At 31.7% G+C, this 19,543-nt stretch overlaps 2 protein-coding genes across 8 annotated transcripts; both read right to left on the bottom strand.

Moving 5' to 3' along the window:
- Positions 1 to 6,426: 6,426 nt before the first annotated feature.
- Positions 6,427 to 11,389, bottom strand: LOC118037989 (probable nucleoside diphosphate kinase 5). Of its 5 annotated transcripts, none has more exons than XR_012169367.1 (8): positions 11,255 to 11,389; positions 11,045 to 11,135; positions 10,423 to 10,638; positions 9,958 to 10,065; positions 9,719 to 9,828; positions 9,105 to 9,142; positions 6,944 to 7,130; positions 6,427 to 6,770 (listed from the first exon to the last, which is right to left on the bottom strand). XR_012169367.1 is itself a non-coding variant. In XM_035044194.2 (7 exons), the coding sequence occupies exons 2-6, from the start codon at positions 11,104 to 11,106 to the stop codon at positions 9,111 to 9,113; spliced, it is 528 nt and encodes a 175-aa protein (XP_034900085.1). In that variant the 5' UTR covers positions 11,107 to 11,135; positions 11,255 to 11,389; the 3' UTR covers positions 6,427 to 6,770; positions 9,105 to 9,110. The 5 variants fall into 5 exon arrangements, 3 of the variants coding, with proteins under 3 accessions (XP_034900085.1, XP_034900090.1, XP_034900089.1); XR_012169366.1 differs by having other exon boundaries at positions 6,944 to 7,127; XM_035044194.2 differs by lacking the exon at positions 6,944 to 7,130.
- A 378-nt stretch (positions 11,390 to 11,767) lies between these two features.
- Positions 11,768 to 18,475, bottom strand: LOC118037988 (uncharacterized). Of its 3 annotated transcripts, none has more exons than XM_035044193.2 (13): positions 17,830 to 18,440; positions 16,905 to 17,057; positions 16,589 to 16,801; positions 16,414 to 16,503; positions 16,157 to 16,273; positions 15,433 to 15,702; positions 14,929 to 15,085; positions 14,254 to 14,331; positions 14,017 to 14,117; positions 13,680 to 13,850; positions 12,947 to 13,021; positions 12,670 to 12,777; positions 11,768 to 12,336 (listed from the first exon to the last, which is right to left on the bottom strand). In XM_035044193.2, exons 1-13 carry the CDS (start codon positions 18,235 to 18,237, stop codon positions 12,010 to 12,012), a joined length of 2,268 nt encoding a protein of 755 aa, XP_034900084.1. In that variant the 5' UTR covers positions 18,238 to 18,440; the 3' UTR covers positions 11,768 to 12,009. The 3 variants fall into 3 exon arrangements, 2 of the variants coding, with proteins under 2 accessions (XP_034900084.1, XP_073264390.1); XM_073408289.1 differs by lacking the exon at positions 17,830 to 18,440 and adding an exon at positions 17,254 to 17,363 and having other exon boundaries at positions 16,905 to 17,044; XR_012169448.1 differs by having other exon boundaries at positions 12,194 to 12,336; positions 12,670 to 12,866; positions 17,830 to 18,475.
- Between the last annotated feature and the right edge of the window lie 1,068 nt (positions 18,476 to 19,543).

Raw genomic sequence — 19,543 nt, 5'->3', positions numbered from 1 at the left:
TATACTTTACTGGGCTGATTGGTACTGTCCAGTGCTTTTTAATAATTTTAATGGAAGTTATTTTAATACATTTTTCAAATAAAATATATACAAAAACAAATATGATCGCATTCCAAAACAGACAGGATTTATCAGGTTAACCGCCTGTTTGTTTTTTTATTTTAAAAGTATTTTTAAAAAATTTAATTTTTTTTTATTTTTTTTACTTTAAATTAATATTTTTTAAAAAAGTATTTTTGAATTATTTTGATATACTAATATCAAAAATAAATTTTAAAAAATAAAAAATATATTGTTTTAATATATTTTTTAAATAAATAAATATTATAAAAAACAATCACTACTCAGTCACAATCCTATGCGTTATAATGTATTGGTAGATGTGCTCTTCCTCTCTTTATATTTCTAGAACTTGTACGGATCATTGGTCACCATTTGTTTTGCAGGACTAGACGTCCCTTTAGTATTTGCTTCAAAATTTGTGAAATAAATGGGTGCTACTAGGCATTTATTATTTCAATGATACTCTTTTTTATTTGTATTCTAGATTATTCTCCGAGTTGCGTTGACCGAATAAATTTTTTTTATTATAAAAAAATATTTAAGTATTATTTATGTGTTTTTTATTAAAATTTGTTTTATAACTATATAAGAATTAGTTTGGTGTAACCTTGTTAACTTGATATATTCAAATACAATTCAGATGGTTGATAAAAATTTAATTTGACTTAAAAAAATCAAGACGACATCATTTTTAAAATATTAGACAACAATATTTTTATATCGATTTGGATCAAATCAGGTTAACCTATTGAATCTACTACTCTTGTCATGAAACCCTAATAATACTATAAAAAGCAAATAAAAAATATATATATCAAACTCATTTCTCAATTAACTCAATGCTGAATGAAAAAATTGAAAACAAATATCAACTAAAAAAATGAGCTAAGTAAACTCGAGTTAACCTACTAAACTTAAATCATAAGACTGGAATAATCCTATAAAAAGCAAATCGAAGCAAATTACAAAATTCAATTCTCAATTAACTTAATGTTGAAGGATGAAATTAAAAAAAAATTAAAAAAACACACAAAAAACCACATGAGTCAAACTAGACAAATCCATTACTTGAGTTCATAAGACCGAAATAAACTCATATAAAGCAAAAAAAAAAATTTATGAAGTCTAATTCTAAATCAATTTCCTAATATTGAAAATAAATCAACTAGAAAATAAATCAACTATTAAAAAAAACTTGAGTTAACAAGCCTAACTCGCAACCCAAGTCATAAGATTATGATAACCACATAGAAAAAAAAAAAAAAAAAAAATTAAGAAGCTCAATTATCAATCAACCTAATGTTGAAGAACTAAATTGAAAAAAATATAATAAAGAAAAGGACAAAAAAATATAACATAAATCAACCTACGTTAACATATCAAACCCTGGTTAGGAGACTGAGATAGCTGTAAAGAAAGAAAATAAAAAAAAAACTTATAAATTCTAATTCTCATTCAACTCAATGTTAAAAGATAAAATTAAAAAAAATATTTAATTAAAAAAACCGAGTTGATCTGTCTAACCCACAAAACTCGTGACCAGGGTCATGAGCATATGATAACCCCTTAAAAATAAAATCAAAAAATAATTATGAAGTTTTATTCCCAATAAACCCAATGTTGAAGAATGAAGTTGAGAAAAAAAAAAACAATTAAAAAATGACAAAAAATAACCCAAATCAACATATCTAACCCGCAAAACTTGTAATCCAGGTTATGAGACCGGAATAACTCCATAAAAAGTAAATCAAGATAAATTATGAAGTTTAATACCAAGTAAATCAATTACTAGAGGATGAAATTGAAAAAAAGGTTTGAAATTAAAAAAAACAATCATGAAACTTGTGAGGACCAAATTGAAAAAGGATTGGTATTTTATTGTTCATTGTTACGATTAAAAGCCAAGCCATTTTAATATATATTAACTAGATCATTGTTTGTTCTACGCTGTAGGTCGAATCAATTTTTTTTTAATATGAAAAAAATATTCAGATATTGTTAATATGTTTTTTAACAAAAAAAAAAATTAAACTATATGAGGATTGACATGGTGTGAGTTGGTTGGCTTTGCAGGTCTAAAGACAACTCGGGCAACTGATAAAAATATTGTTTTACTCAAAAATAATATTTTTAAAAATATTGAAATGACAATATATTAGATCAGTTCAGATCAACTTGGATTAATCTGTCAGATCCGTTGTCCGGGTTATGAGACCCTAATAACCCTATACAAAGCAAATAAAAAAAAATATTAAATTTAATTTTCAATCAACATGATGTTGAAAGATGTAAATGAAAACAAAATTCAACTAAAAGAATGATTTGAGTCAACCTATGCTAACTTATTAAATTTGGATCATAAGATCAGGATAACCTCATAAAAAGCAAACAAAAAAAATTATGAAACTCAATTTGCAATCAACTAATGTTGAAGGATAATTTTTTTTTTAAAAAAAATCAATTAAGAAAATGACACAAAAAAAAACACTCGAGTCAACCAACCAAATTCATGACCTAGGTCATAAGACCAGGATAACCTCATAAAACATAAACCAAAATAAACTATGAAACTTAATTTTCAATCAACCTAATATTAAAATGATGAAATTAAAAAAAATAATAAGAAAAAAAAAAAACCTCAAGTCAATTGGCATAACCATTGACCCCAAATATAAGACCATGATAAACTCATAAAAAAAAAAAAAAAAAATTATGAAACTCAATTCCAAATCAATCCAATATTAAAAGCTTATATTGAAAAAAAAAATTTTAAAAAAATGACAAAAATAATTATTAAATTAACTCTAGTTAATCTGTCAAACTCGGGCAAAAGAGCAGGAGCTTCATAAATAACAAATAAAAAAATTTATAAATTTTAATTCTCAATTAAATCAATATTGAAAGATGAAATTAAAATAATATTTAATTAAAAATGACAAAAAAAAGAAACCCTAAATCAACCAAGCTAACTCACAAAACTTCGTAACTTGGATTATTAGACCATGACCACTCCTTAGAAATCAAATAAAAAAAATAATTAATAAATCTCAATTCTCAATCAATTCAATGTTGATGGATGATTGAGAAAAAAATAATTAAAAAAATGACCCGAGTCAACACGGCTAACCCGTAAAAATCATGAGACGAGACATAAAACCAAAAAACTCTATAGAAAGCAAATCGATTATGAAATTGAATACCCAACAAATTCAATATTGAAAAAAAAAATATAAAAAACTAAATTTAAAATATAAAAAAATCGGTCATAGTAAAAAAGAACTTCACATCACACCTATCATTGTTATAGTGAAAAGCAAATAACTTTTAGTATAAGTAAAAGTAAATTAGAAAAAAACCAGAATAATTAATAATTAGCATAAGAACAAGTAGCTTAATCCAACCATTTTGTGACATAATTTGTGCACCATCAATCACCTATGTACACACACACATGTTGGTCTCATTTATTTTCAAGGGAGCAGCCACTTCAACAAAATATAGCAAGATTCTGTAAGAGACAAATGAACTGAGCTATCAAGAACCGAGAGCATGGAGGCAAAATTACATTAAGAAGGTGATGAAAGCTAGCAAGGGAAGCAATTTGAAAGGAAGAAGAAGAAAAACACTAGCAGCCTCACGGTGATGGCCCCCCTCGCCGACCAAATCGACACCTGAATCTTACCTGCCCCCAGTTGTCAAGCACCAGAAATCCCATTTAGATTATGGGCGGCATGCCATATTTGAGAATATAATAATAATTTTTTAAAAATATATTTTTTATGTAGAGATACAATTAAAAAGTTTTTTTAATTTTTTATAAATTATTTTTTATATCAGTAAATCAAAATAATTTAAAAATAGTAAAAAAATATTAATTTGAATCAAATAAAAATTAAATTTTTTTTATTTTTTTTAAAAAATATTTTTAAAACGTTAAAATAAACAAATTTTTAATCTTGTGCACCATATTGAAAAATCAAAATCAAAATCGTTATGAAATTAAAAGGACTTGTAATGTCTAAACACAAAAGGATTTTCATAAACCAAAGCACTTGACACTTGTTTAATAGAAAGCTATCACCACGTTGAATAAGGCTTGTTTATTTTATTTTTTTTAAGTATTTTTAAAAATATTTAATTTTTTTATTTTAAATTAATTTTTTTTTAGTTTTTTAGATAATTTTAATGCAACTGATTTTAAAAATAATTTTTTAAAAAATAAAAAATTATTTTAATACATTTATAAGCGAAAAACACTTTAAAAAACAATAATAATCACACTCTCAAACAAAGCCTTTACTAATAATAAATCAAATTACTATCTCTAGTTTTCAATTTTAATCACGAGGAATACTGTATTTATATATTTTATTTCATCTCTTTTTTTTTTTTCTTTCATTTTAAAGAATATGCCAGTAAGTTAAGCTGTTTTTTATACTTGTGTTGTTTGATGTTTGGAAATATAGTTATGAATGTTTTTTTAAAATATTTTTTATTTGAGAAAGTATTAAAATAATATATTTTTTAATTTTTTAAAAATTATTTTTAATATTAATGTATTAAAATAATATAAAAATATATTAATTAAAAAAAAAAATAATAATAATAATTTTTTTAAAAAAATACTTTTAAAATACAAAAATAAACATTAACAAACCTTTTTCTCTATAAACAGATGAATTTTGAGGATCGTCTCCTGACGTATCGCTGACAGGACATCACCCTCTCACGTGATTGGTCCACTGAAGTGTGTACTTGCTGCATCGAACTCGACTAGGTTACTTTCTTAAGAACTAAAAAGAAAGAAAGAAAGAAAAAAGTTAAAAAGTGGACTTCATGGAAAAATAGCATTTGAACGAGAGAGTCAATGCTCATCACTTTGGCAGTGTTTGTAACAAGGTTGTAATCATATATCTTAAAAAAATTATTTTTTTATTTTTTAAAATTATTTTAATGTGCTAGTATTAAAAATAATTTTTTTAATATATTTTCAAATAAAAAAATATTTTAAACCACAACTATTACTATATTTTCAAACACTTAAACACAAAAGGCAATTTCCTTACTCCCATCTTCACTTTAAACAGAACTATTAAACCCAAATTCCAGCCCCTCCTAATCAAGATAGGTTTTGATGGTAGAGCTACAATGAAAGACCCAATTATTTATGTGTATAAAATTTATTTGTTTTCATGTCTTAAGTGTTTTTTTTTAAATTTAAGATTTTATTTTCTACTTCAATTTCTTTTTTGTTTTAAATTTTAATGTATTAACATTAAAAATAAAATTTAAAAACTAAATAATTATATTATTTTAATATATTTTTAAATAAAAAATATTTTAAAAAACAATCATAATATAAAACATACTTTTATTTATAGTTATGGCAATGGGATCAAGTTATTATAGCTGGCGAAATACATTATATGATCTTTTATGGACCAACACGTGTCCCTAAGGGACCATGTTGATCTTTCATTTGAAAGAATCAATTTCCAATTCAGAAAATGCCATAGTGACAAGACCTAACACCGCTCATTGAGTTAATTGCGATTGAAAAAAAAAACACAATTGACAACCGAAATAAAAAATAGTTGGTGGAGCTACAGCAAAAACCCAACTGTTTTAGCATATTTAAAACCTGTTTGTTTTTACTTTTGAAAAACATTTTTAAAAACAATTTTGCATTATTTTTTTTTTTGTTGTTTTCAAATCTTTTTAACTTGATAATATCAAAAATAAATTTTAAAAAATAAAAATATACATTATTTTATTATATTTTTAAGTAAAAATTATTATAAAAAATAATCATTCACAACAATAACAAACATGTTCTTAATAATAGGAATCAAGTTATGAAAGCTGGCGAAATACATTCTTTTATGGGACCAACACATGTCCCAAAAGGGCCTCGTTGATTTTTCATTTGAAAGAATCAATTTCCAATTCATAAAATGCCATGGTGACAAGACCTAACACCACTCATTGAGTTAATATAAGACCTGACTAGGTTTAGTGAAAAAATTGATTTCTTTTATTAAAACTATGTTTTAAAATTTTTTAAAGAAAAAATTAGATAAATTATCCGATGCATGACTTTGACTTGAGATGAATTAGCCTTCGAATCGAGTCTTGTAACAATAACAAAAACTACCTATTGATCAATGATTAAAAATAAGATTAGGAAAATAAATAATAATAAACTACAACTTAGCCCATGTAGTTTATCAAATAATGAATTGATATTTAATAAGCATTTGGTTGTATTTTGTTCCAAGAAAAAACTTTCTTCATCTCATCAATCTCTCCATATTATCCATTTTTTATATATTTCTAAAAAAAAGCATGAAATAAATTGGAAAATAACATGTAAAGGACAAGAATATATTAAATTGTAAATATATCTTAAAACACAGGGATGAATTATATTTATGAAACCACGAAGACTAACTAATTAGTTTTGATAAACTAAAGGGACCAAGTTATAATTGACTCAAATAAAAGAAACATGAAATATAAAGGAAATATTGGAAGAAACCATCACTACTCACTAGATCTTCTCTCTCTAAATTTCAAAGTGGCTTCCTTTTCGGCTCCCTTTATTTCCTCCATGGCACATGTTTCAAATCACACGATATTATGATCATCAGCATCTTAACCAAAACTCATATTCTCCCCAAGGAGGATGATAGTGGGATAGAACGAGCCTAAAATAAAAACAGGAAAGAATTAATCAACACCTAGTAAAAATCTTTGATATACCAGTAAAGCTTGCCATCGACTCCTCGAGATGCAAGCAGTGAAGAAAGCAAAATGAAAAGGTAAGCCAAGGATCGCAGGAACCAAGATAGCATAAAGAAATAAAAGCCATGTGAGTTACCGCGTCTTCTAGATGTCTAGGGTTTAGCAACCAAATTGCATCCTGCAAGGGTTACTAATTCTGGAAGGTTAACACTCTTGGGCTAGCATAAACTAAGACCTTGTATGATGTGGAACCTCAATCATCCACGAAAATGCATGGTGGGCATCATTGAGTTTGACTAGCTCGCCCTTCATTGGATCTTCTGCTGATTAATAAACAAAAGTGTCTTGCATTAAGACTAAGCAAGCTCCCATGACAACCTCATCATGAATCAAAATATATTATCCTATAATCATGATGGTAAAACTCTGCAGACTCTTTCTCTCAAAGAAGATGAGTGCACCCTTCATTCCTGGCCGCTAAATAGGGCCTTGTTGGTACCACTACATTACAGAACAATCACCTATAAGGCTATAACCCTAGCTGCAGGTTTAAACCTAGCATGGGTACAATGCAATAACAAGAAACAATGAGATTTGCACGGTCTACTAGGACGGCAAAGCAGTGACAAAGGTATACACTAGTGTGAGTTTTGAACTATGAAGCGTCACATCATGAAACTTCATTTGACAAGGAAAAGAGATAGAAAGGACACAATCGAGTAAAAAATAGTTAAGAACATTCAAGCTTTATCAACCTGCATTCTTGAAATAATTCACATGCCATCCAAAGAATATGATCAACACATTGAAGTTGAAACTTTGTACTGTAGCATGATACATACAATATCTGTACTAACTACGAAGCTTGTAGAAGCCAATAAACAAACAGAAAGTAAAACACACCAAGAAATCGTTCTCCTACAGTTATTATCTTTCTTTCCTGTACAGCCTCCAATTTTAATTTAATAAAACTGACACTCTTTGCAAGTTGCCAAGTATTGATTTGAATGATAAATTTGTTCCAAATTATTTCATTATAATCCTCCAGGTGTGACAAATTGGCTTGGTGATTCTTGCGACAAATAGCTGCTGAGGATCATTTGACTAGTTGGAAGAAATCTAAGTCCATGGTTATATGTATGTATCTCCATTTATGCTTGCATTTCTTCATTTATCTTTCAATTAGTACACTCAGAAAATGTATGCTGATGGTTATTGCAATTTGCAGCTTTCTATGCTGTTGCCAAAAACAAAAATACAGTAGCTCACTTGCAATCCCGATGACTGACAGAATTGACTCTTTATCCACTAACTATTCAAATTATGTTCTAAACATGATCCTGATAGTAAATTTTAATTATTTTGGTTATTGACCATCATCCTCCATAAAAATGAAATGCCATTCCCTTATGTTCGACTCAACTCTTCAAAAAGTTCATTGCACCATCCTTTTGATCACAACCAACAAAGTAATTCTTCGGAGTCCTCTAGATTCATGAGAACTGTTTTTAATTGAATATGAAGTTACAGACAACCCATCTCATCCTTTTCTATTGATATCTGCTCTGCCAAAACTTATAAGCTATTAGCCTAAGAAGAGTAGTGTCTTGATTACTAGTTTGAGAGAGGAAGGAATAACCATCTTGTACAAGTGTCTGGAATTACAAACTTAAATGAACTATTTGTTACTCCCATAAACCACCGAGCAAGGCCCAACACTTCCAGCAATCAGTTAATCTTCTTATTACAAGATTCATATTGGCCTAAAGCTGAAAGATAACACAAGCCCTATCACCTATATAGAGAATCACTCAGTGTTATAATGTTTTCAGTAGCTAAAGTCAGGTTTCCAATGCTATAATGTAAATGCAACAGGCATATCTTTTCAGTGCAGGCCTCCTATGTTCTACCTCAGCCTAACCAATGCTGTTATCAAGGTAAGCAATAACGATTTCTCTCAATGAGAAAGCGGGAAAGGACTCCGGAGAACACAAAATATTTGGTGTTCCCCTTGTATATCTATGAAATGCAACTAATTATAGCACTTCCATTCAATTACTTTGCATGAGTAAAGTGATGAATCAGCCTTTTCTATGAGTGTACTCAAAATAAAAGGACAACAAAAACAGGGAAATAAAAAAAAAGGACAGTCAATGAAACTGTAAATTTGAAAGTCTATTTTAACAACAGATGGCTAACCACCATAAAACTTTAGCCATTGCAGCTGCTGTAGCATGTGTGGGTTCAAGAGAGTAAAGAGACTTGAAAAAACATGTAATTTGTCTTTGAGTGCTTACCAGCTGCTAGAGCTCATCATGTGTTGTATTTGTTTCACCTGCCAAAAATAAATACAACCACCGAATTATCACTTGAAAAAGTGATACTTTTTTTATATTTTATGGCATTAGCTAAAGCAACCAAAACTGTCATTATTATTGTTTTTGCTTTGAAAATGATCGTACTCTTATATTGGTGTCAATGCATAGCTAGAAAAAATAGTTATTCACGAATAGTAAACAAGGTTACATCCAGATTTATTTCATGGCACTAATATTCAAACTTCATGAAAACAATCATGCCCTCACAGGGCAATATTTCTCATTTGTAAAATCTATCTTATAGCATATAACAGGAGATTACAAGGAAAAAAAATTACAATTAATGAAGAAGAACCAAACATATCATAACGATGTGTTGTAACTATGGGCTCAGAAGATGGTATACGTTATGTACATATAATTTCATTATATTAGGTTAAAATGGCAAAAACCAGTATTGAGCACCAAAGTTAAGAGATGAACAGGGAGAGAAGTGATCTTAGGCTCTCAATATATAAAAAATCCAGAGAAAAAAAAAAAGTGAACACCATTACATATGATAAAACAAGATAAAAACAATATATATATATAACCTGAAGATACATCTTCAAAGAAAAATGAGATTTCCCTTTGAGCTGATAGGAGAGAGTCTGAACCATGAACACAGTTCTTTTCTGAATCCTGGCCGCACATTGCTCTGATACTGAAAAAACAAAAGAGTCCTGTTCTGAAGCTATGGAGGAGAAAGTCTAATGACAGTGACTTGAGAACCTAACCTTACAAAGCAATGAACGGGAGGGGTTTGAGAAACAGAAGCTTATATGTAAATAACCTGTTAGGATGAGTAATCTTAGCTTTGCATGCATCAGTTGGTCCAATCAAAGAGCGCCAATCAGCAATTGCATTTTCCTTCTCCAAGACCATGACCAAAACTGGACCACTATCAAAAGCTATGAGTCAACATATAACGAAGCAAAAGAATGAGAGCAGATTACTCCTTCATTCAAACAGTAACCAACAGCACGATGAATGTCAACTCAGTATGCAGAATCACAGCCCATTAATACAATGAAAAATAACTATTCAAAGTGCAAGGTTCAAAGTTTCAATACATTGCCTAAATGCCTGAAATACACAAACAAAGGCTACAATCTTCTTTGTCTTAGGCATCGGAAATATTCTCAGGAAAATCCAATTCAGAACTTTGCAACTACAGCAATAGAGTTCAGGAAGCTCACCATAAATTGGTCCACTGAATTGCCCCCAAATAACAATAATAAAAATGAAGTAACGATACCTTGTCATGTAGTTGATAAGACTTGGAAAGAAGCTTCTTGAAGAGTGTTCAGCGTAAAAGCTTGAAGCACTGTCTTGGTCAAGTTGAGCGGTAATTTCCCTCAAGATGCTAAACCCATAATCCACAATAACCTCCTTTATCCTTTCAGTATAATTACCTAGCAATCCATCTGGCTTGATCATAGCTAACGTCTTTTCCTTTTCTTCACTCCCACTGCTTGAAAATAGCCCACATTTCATGAAGCATTCAAGATAACAAAACCAGTAGGCTTAATAAAAACTATATTGTATGATTGCACCAACAAGGACAGGCAACATTAAACCAATCCGGTCCTCACCAAGGCTCTAACTCTATTACAAAAGTTTTAATCGTGAAAGAAAAAATTCCAATATTTTTAAGTTTCACCCTGAAATGCACCCCTTGGCAAGATTAGGTTCTTCGATTAAAATAAATATTTCACCAATTGAACAGCTCTAATTACAAAATATAGTAACACAGAACAAAAAGGAAAGAAATTTTTCTCGTACATTTTTAAGGTAAGGTTCATAAATAGTTGATACAAGCAAGAACCGTGTTAATCAACTGAAAAGAGGGGGAAACCCTGATTTTTAGTAATTGTTACCTGATAGGGAAAGAGGCAGAGAGCACAAGGAAGATGACGGAGAAGAAAAGGCGAGGAATCATTTGAAATGATTTGCTATTACTACTTGAAACTGCAAAATGTAAAAATTTATATAAATAATCACAACCAATTAATACAATAAAAGTAATCTTGCTTATTTATTATTCATTAACTGTGCATGGATTTTATTTTCTCGGGAAACAAACATACCTGGAATTAGGAAGGAGAAAGGCGGGAAAGAAGAAGAGATTTCTTAGGGGAAAGATTTTGGTCCCCTATCTTTTTGCGGACTGTCTAATTTAACACGCCATTCTGTCACTTACGCCCCTCTGTTTTTCGTTTCAAAAAGAGCTTTATAAAAATATTTATTTTTTATTTTAAATTAATTTTTTTCTAATATTTCAGATTTAATGTTAAAAAAAAATTTAAAAATAAAAAATATATTATTTTAATATATTTCCAAACAAAAAGTACTTTAAAAAATTTGATTTTTTAACAAAATAAATAATTTTATTTTAAATGAAATATAATTAATAATTAATATTTATAATTAAATTATTCTAAATATAATTATTCTGAATTTTAATTTTAATTTTTTTATAATAATATTTATAATTTTAATGTTTTTTAATTTTTTTATAAGAAATCATTGTAAGCCCCCCCACCAAACGGACATATTTTCCAACTTTTCATTAAAACATTGAAAATAGAAAAGAAAGATGATTTTCTACTACTTAACACAATCTGAATTTTTTTCAATTTGTCTTAACCTTGTCCTTAATATACTATGGATGCAAATCCAAATTGTTTACAGAAAGGTTTTACAAATCTGAAATGAATATTATGTAAAATGATTGGGACAAAACAGTTGTTTATACAAAGCAAGTTGCAGCAGCATAATAAACACACAACATTGCATTCTTGAATCTCTGTGTGTCCGGCGACCAGCCACAGCATATTTATCCTCATTCGCAAAGCTCGATGCAGCAGTTTATGCACTCGACGCAAGCAAGGGCAGCGCAGAGCTGGGAGAGGATAATAGCGCATTGATTATTCATATATGAACAAGTTTGGATGAAGCACATGCAGCAGCAGCGATCCGCCACCCTGCCACAGCAGTTGGAAGCAGCCTTGACCAGCATCTCGGCTGCTTCAGATGACTTTGTCTCCTCGGTTCCTGGAGGAATGTTCTCTGCTGTCGCGGTCAAGTTGCCGAAGCCAACGCATAGATTCCCCAACATGATTGTCTTCGGAAGGTCCATTTTCTTGAGAGGGTTGATTTTGTTGAATACCTGTTTGCATTAGATATAAAGGGAGTTAAACAGATGAGCTTACGGCCTTGCAAATAAGCTTCCAAGTAAAATCTGAGGTTAAATTAACGGTTTTAAGAAGAAAAATCATATGCAAGCTTTCCATGTGAGGGCAGTTGAAAATCATCGACTAATGCAAGGCCAAAGTCATGGTGCTGCTTGATCAAAAAAGCTGGATGATAGATGTCACATTTGTAATTCAAATGGCGATGCTTTTCTGCTTGTCGTGTATAAGGAACTTAGGAAACAGAATATGGAGGAATTCTTCCAATAATTTAAGAAGCTTGAATATTTAGGAGTCAGGCAAGTGCATACATCCTGTATCAGAATTGTTTCTGGCGCTTTCTCATCTTTAAGAGTCTGGTGCAAAACCATGAGGGTGTATTCAGATGGAAACCCAGTTTGTATGCTCATTTTTGCAACCTGCAGCGAAGAAGAAGATTGATCGAATTAGGTTTGCATTGAGAAACAATGATTACACACATCACCACAACCACGCAATCCATGGCAACCTACAATGGAGAAGATCAAACGAATTAGCTTTCGCATAATTTATAATGAATCAGAATCTCATGCAAATTCAATAGCAAACCTTTTGTTCCAGCTCTTTACTTCCTGACAACCATGCATTAGCAGTGAGTAAATCAATTTGCCTCCTTCCAACTACCTGCAGAGTTAGTAAAGAATAGTTAGAGAAGAATGCACCAGAAACAGCTTTCTAATTGTGCAAATTTCTTTATAGTGGTTTTCTCTAGTGAACTAATACGAGCGAATTGCTGAGTTGTGAGGGATGGATGCAATCTTATGCTTGAGAACTGAAGACAACTACTTTCTATGAACACCCAAACAGCTAAAGTGGATAACAAAAGAAATGAAGTAATCTGGTATGAGCACTACAATAGCAATTGACAAGTGTAAGTGTACAGGAAAGCAAACAGGGCAATTGATTTTGTATCATAATTCAACACTGGGGTGAAGCCAGATCCCTTAAGGGACGCTGTTCACAGAGAAAACTTCATGCATAATGTAAAGATCATTGTGACAAAAGAATGTAAGCGTTCCACCTCCAGGGCATCCCAATAGAAGACAGAACTTTAAGATTCTCCTGTTAAATATTCAATAAATCATCTTTATCCCAAAGCACGGGATTCAGAAAAAGGCATTATAAGAGAAACCACAAAGTGCAGTCCTTTAGGTAGGACTGATTCACGATTATAATCATTCTTGGACAAAATGATTTCTATCTCTGATAATCTATCTTGCAACTACTTTCTGATGTTAAGTTCATATTTATTAAATAATGTTGTGTCCTGAAGAAACATTACTCTATCAAATGGCAGATCCTTTGTCTTTTGTGCTTTCAAGTCTATTGTGAACTTTCTCATATCTGCCAAGGTGCCACTGATTTTGACAGGGTCTGGAAAGTTTCCACTATATCTGCCCGATACAATCAATGGGCTTCCACGTGAGAGGTCTGGGATACAAAACGGAAGCAACTGGTAGGAGCTCGGAGAAGACAACATGTCAGAAACAGCCAGAAAAATTGAACAAGACAAGAGAATCAAAAGCTCCTCTGTTAAAACATAATTATGCTAAGAGAGAGTATGAAATAATCAAGGCAGGATTGACATAAAACAATATTCAATATCTTGAATTGAGCACCTCAAGCGAGTCCAGATGTTCCAAAGCATCAACAGTTATATCGGCTAGAATGATTGATGATGCAGTTGTGAATAATTTCTGCATTCGAAAATCAACCGAATCTGGCCAAATAAAACAGCAATAGAGAAATTGACTGTTTAAGAATCTTTTCCTGCTTGGCTTTATAGGGTATTGATGAGACACAAGGCCTACTGCACCATCAATTACCTTCCAAAAAGCAATTGGAATACAACTAACCTGCATCATAAGCAGTATCAAAGTGACCCCTCCCAATCTGTGCTAGCATTCGCAAGAAATGGTGGTTACAATATGTACCTGAAAAGGTTTTTCCATGCTATAAGGTTCTTTAACAAATTATATAAAAGGTAAGAAGTGGTGTGAGGATGTAGTATATAATTTAGTTTAACAATTTAATATTTTTTAACAGCAATGAGAAGATATATGATAACGGCAAAGACAATGTTACTTGGGACACAAGCCTAATGTCCCCTCATTAACATAATCGGCAGGTAAGGATCATGAAAAATTCCCACTATAAAGAAACTATTAGGGAGGCAGACCAGTTTTCTCTTCGGGTAGAATTACCCAACTCTAGTAATTGATAGTGCAGTTCATTTAAGCTCGTCCAACACAAAGCTGGTAAGCTTGTGCGTCAGGTATGGTTGAGGTCCATTAAGCTCATTATATGTTGAAATCTCGAATATTCAGTTTGATAACAAGACAGATTGAAAAGTATTGTGAGCTGAATTGTGACTTTCAAAACACAGTTCCTGTGCGCAAATGTGAGTTCAGTCATCAATTCAGACATGGTGTGTGTGTGTGTGTAGGCAACACCCCAAATGACAGAGCAAAGTGATCAAGACAACAGGTTTCGAACAGATAAAGAAAAAGCTGAAACACCAAATATCTCACCTATACCAAATGTACTTATGCGAAGAGAAATTGATCCCCCGCTTGTGAGATAACCTTTGACAAAATTACAAATATCTCTTTCATCTTCAACAGCTCCATCAGTGATGAGGAATATGACAGGAATTGAATTGGTAGTTTCAGCCAACAGCTTTATAGCCTAAAACAAAGCACATTACAAAATAAAATCAATAAGATTCTTGTCTCAAGTATCTTGTTAGAGATGTGAACGTGGAAAATGAAGCATCTAAAATATTTTCCAAGTAAATTAAAAAAGAAGAAGAAGAAGAAGCAAATAGGATGGGGATGGAAGGACCCTAGGTAGTGATTTTCATGTTAAACAGCACCAGGTTACTTATAGAGATGGAGGCCAGCAGAGTATAAGCTATAGTTAGCTGCTTTATTTTCACATGCTAGTTGAGAACTGGATTTAAAAGACATTAAAACAATATGCCAAACGCAATATCAAGATGTTTGAAAGGACACACAGTGAAACATTAGAAATACCTGTTTGAGGGGCACTAAAATGTTGGTGCCACCATCTGCAGTTAATTTATCATTAAGCCACCGGGTAGCTTCTATTATTGCTTCTTCGGTTGCCTGCTCCATTACTGATGAAAAAAGGTAGGTCTCCACATTGAAAGCTATAATGTTGAAAGAATCTTCTGGGTTGAGCTTCTGAAGAGATGACAACAGTCCGTTCTTTGCACTCTCAAAAGGACCCCCTTTCATGCTTCGACTAATATCAATTATAAATATCACTTCCTTCCTGAAAGCCTGCCAGATTCACACAGAAGAAGAAATAACTGTTTTAGTAAATTTGAAACCTCGGCTCAGACTTCTGACTCAAGAATGTTAGGTCCTTTTGAGTTCCCACAGCAGATCAGATCAAAAGCAAAATGAAACTACAACTGAGGAAGGCAAGTATTCCTCTAACAAGAACATTTTCTATTTCATTAGCACTGTTTTGTGCCTCGATCAGTTTAGTTTTAGTTTAATTTGCTCTCTTCATATTTGTGTTTGATGGCCACATTCTCCGCCAATTTAGTGCAGTCACCATTCCAGTGGTGATAAAAGGTTCTACTATCCTCCATAACTTGAGCCCAAAAATTAGCAGCATGACTGATTCTTTGTTTTTTAAGAATAGATTATCCACAATGACCACTTATCTTTTGCTGGAATGAAATACGTTAGAAACAAATAATCATGCAGCAGATCAATGGTAATGAACCTTCATGCTCTGGTTGTTTCCAGGAAAAAGATAGAAGCAAAACATCTGTCTGTCATCAATATCTCGTAATAATGGGGACTGCAAAAGCACACCACCAAATAAATCCTTTGAGTAGACCTGTGAACACAGCAGTCAACCACAATAAGTGCTCTTATGGCTCCCTGCATATTTCGTACATTCATACTATGACCCATTAAATCGAGGGCGGTACTATAGAGATAAATATATATGGGGGAGAAAAACAGCAAAGGTCTTACATTGTAGGAAAAACTGAAGTCAGCACTTGACCAAGTCAGCACTTCAGCGTCATATAAGAAACCCATTTTACCAACTTCACGCCTTAGCTCCTGTCAAACCATAATCATCACCTCAATTCCTTCGTCGAGCTAACAAAAGCTGGTTGAAACATTATGGCAAACAAGAATGGCATACCTTTAGAGCATGACTTGTACTCTTGCATAAAATTTCTTTACCAACACCAGAGCTCACATTTAACAGTATCTTTTCCCTCTTAGAAATCTTCTTGCCAACGGGATTGACAAATGCTGGAAAACTAAATGGTACATTGAGACTGAATTGACCCTCATGATAAAGTAATTTTTGTGACCAAATCACTTTGATTGAGACTGTTGCCCCTCCTTCAACCTGAACAGGAAGTTCGTTTTCAGACAATTATCTGAGAAACGAGCAATCTTAAACAATTCGCAATCCATAACCACAAAGAACATCAAATGCACCAAGGAATCACCTGTGGGATTTTAAAAGTATATACGCTGCCTCTCATAAAACGTCCATTCCCTCCTTTGCTCACTTTTTCTTTGTAATTTGCATCTTCTGCTTCGATCAACTGGCTATGATAAGATCTCCCAGGAACATCAACCTCGACACCTAGAAGTGAACCCTGTTAGCCACATCATGTTTTGCTTGAGAACTTAAAAAAGAAGTTAATTTAAACATTTAGGAAAAGCAAGTAAAAATAGAATTCCACATGTTCTAAAGATGCAAATTAAGCAAAAACATTTGCTGTTCAAGGAAACAATACTACAAAAAAAAAAGAGAGAGAGTTTAATTTCCCGTTGTGCAATCAGCAATGGTACCAGCAACAAGTCGTGTTTTCATGTAGAACCGGCGCGCGTGTATTTTCAAACTGTTCACTTATTTAGATACATAGTAGATTGGTAAAATACAGGACATGTACGAGATATGTTAGGTGTTATGTTATTTCCAACTATACATATGTTAGAAGTGTATTTTTCTTTTTCTTTTTTAATTTATTTTTAATATTATTTTATCAAATTGATTCAAAAATTTAAAAAAAATCAAAAATTTTCAAATATAATTACCGTAATGATGACGAACACCGCCTAAGATTATCAAACACATATCAAAATTCAAAATCATCTATACTTTTTTATTAGACTTTTGTTATTATCAAATCACTTCTTTCTAACCTCAATCATTTATTGAAAACCCACCATAACCAACCCCTTGCTGGATTTGAACCCAAGCAGATCCTTACGACCATCAAAATCTTAATAAAAGCAAATGAACTTGAGGCAAGTTGGCAACTAAAACACCATTCCAGCTTTTGTTTCTTCTTAGTAATTTAAAAAAAAAAAAAAAAGGAAAAAGAAATCAAGTGATCGTAAACAAAGGAGCAACATATGCTGTACCTGCTCGCCCATGGGAACAGCAATGCGGACATCACACTTGCTATTGCCTTTAATACAATGCACGCGCCACGCGCCGCTAAAACAAACGTTTGCGTGATCAAGACAGCAATCAATCTCCATAGTCACCACTCCATGCATTTGCAACGGTATCAAGGCCGGTGGCTCACACCGCCCGTGAACGTACGGCTGGTAACTCGGTACGTCAGGATTTTCGACCAGCTCCGGCTCCGATACCACAGCATAAGCCATCACCGCTGTCGGAAAGTAACTCTCTGCCACATCTGACGACTTTGCTGACATCGACCGCGTCATCGCAGCCGTTGCCGCCGGAGTCATTTCCTTTCCGTAGTATATTCTCTTGGAAAGACTCAATCCATACTCCACACATGTTGCAAACTCTCTCGCCATGACGCCGCAAAATTTATTGGGCGAAGAAGTTCGTCAGAGCTGTCAGTTATGTTATGTGGAGGTGAGGTTTCTTTTTGAAATGCAGTTGGTGAATGAGAGGGAAGCTGGAAGGAGCTGGAGGACAAAGGTGTGGGGAAATCAATATTTTAACAGTGATAGACCAGTGATCGTGTGACACGTGTGGTTTGGTGGTATGTTCTTGTTGACTTTTATGAAGGTGGGCGAATGACTAGACGACAAGTAAGGGTTTTGGGTTGGGATCTTGTGTTCTGGTAGGTATGTTAGGTTTTCTTTATAAGCTAACAAGGACTCGCCAGGTGAAAACTCTCTTTATCTATACGAGAAATTTAGATGAAATTTAATTTTTTTCAATAGTTTCAAAAGATACAAGACTTTGATTTTAGTGAGCTGTGCATGTTTTGTGGACTATAATATAAATAACATTTTTTAGAAATGAATTTGACTTTTTTTCATAAAAAAAATAGGTTGAGAATTTCTGAATTTTTTAAGATTCAATTGGGAAGTTATTTGAGTAAATAGGGATTCATGAGAAAACTAATCTGGATTGTTCTTTTAAGGGAAATAGTGGTGTATGCATATTTTGAACTGTGATTGCAAAATTAGATTCTAAAGAAAGATACAATTAGGCTCCTGAACCCAATGACAAGAAAACAACTACTGTAATATGATACTAGTCCATTAGTGCATGTTCCACCACGGGTCAGATGAACATGAAAAAAAAATTACGATGCTATTAAAATTTATTAAACTGGTAATTATAAAATTTTATAACTTAATATTTTGTCGAACTCAAGTTTTCAATTATACCATATGGTAAACTAGTCCGAATTAAATCGATCAATTTCATGAATTTAAATATATTTTTAATGATTGATAAAACCATGAACTTAATTTTTAAAAAAACTTTAAAGTGGCAATTTTTTAAAAAAATATTCAAACAATGATAGATTGGATCGATTTCATTCCTCAGCGACCCGTTTCATGGACTATATTTAGTTTAATAATTTTTTTTATAAATTATTTTTAGTTATATGGTAAAAATATATGCTTATAAAATTAAGCATCAGCATAAAAATAGATTTGATACATAATAACCTTATAGAAAACAAATAAAAATAAATCATGTAATATATTTCTCAGCCAATTAAATATTAAATGATAAATTTTTTTTAAAAAAAAAAAAAAAAAAAAACATATATGTCCAGCGAGTAAACTAATCAAACCTGTAAATCAAGTAATCCAAACTAGTACGTTAAATCTGTTAATTCAGTTATTGACTATAGTG

The sequence above is a fragment of the Populus alba genome, chromosome 3 (assembly GCF_005239225.2).
Source record: "Populus alba chromosome 3, ASM523922v2, whole genome shotgun sequence".
NCBI lineage: Eukaryota > Viridiplantae > Streptophyta > Magnoliopsida > Malpighiales > Salicaceae > Populus > Populus alba.
Note: the sequence above shows the minus strand (reverse complement) of the source record. Positions and strands in the feature narration are given on the sequence as shown.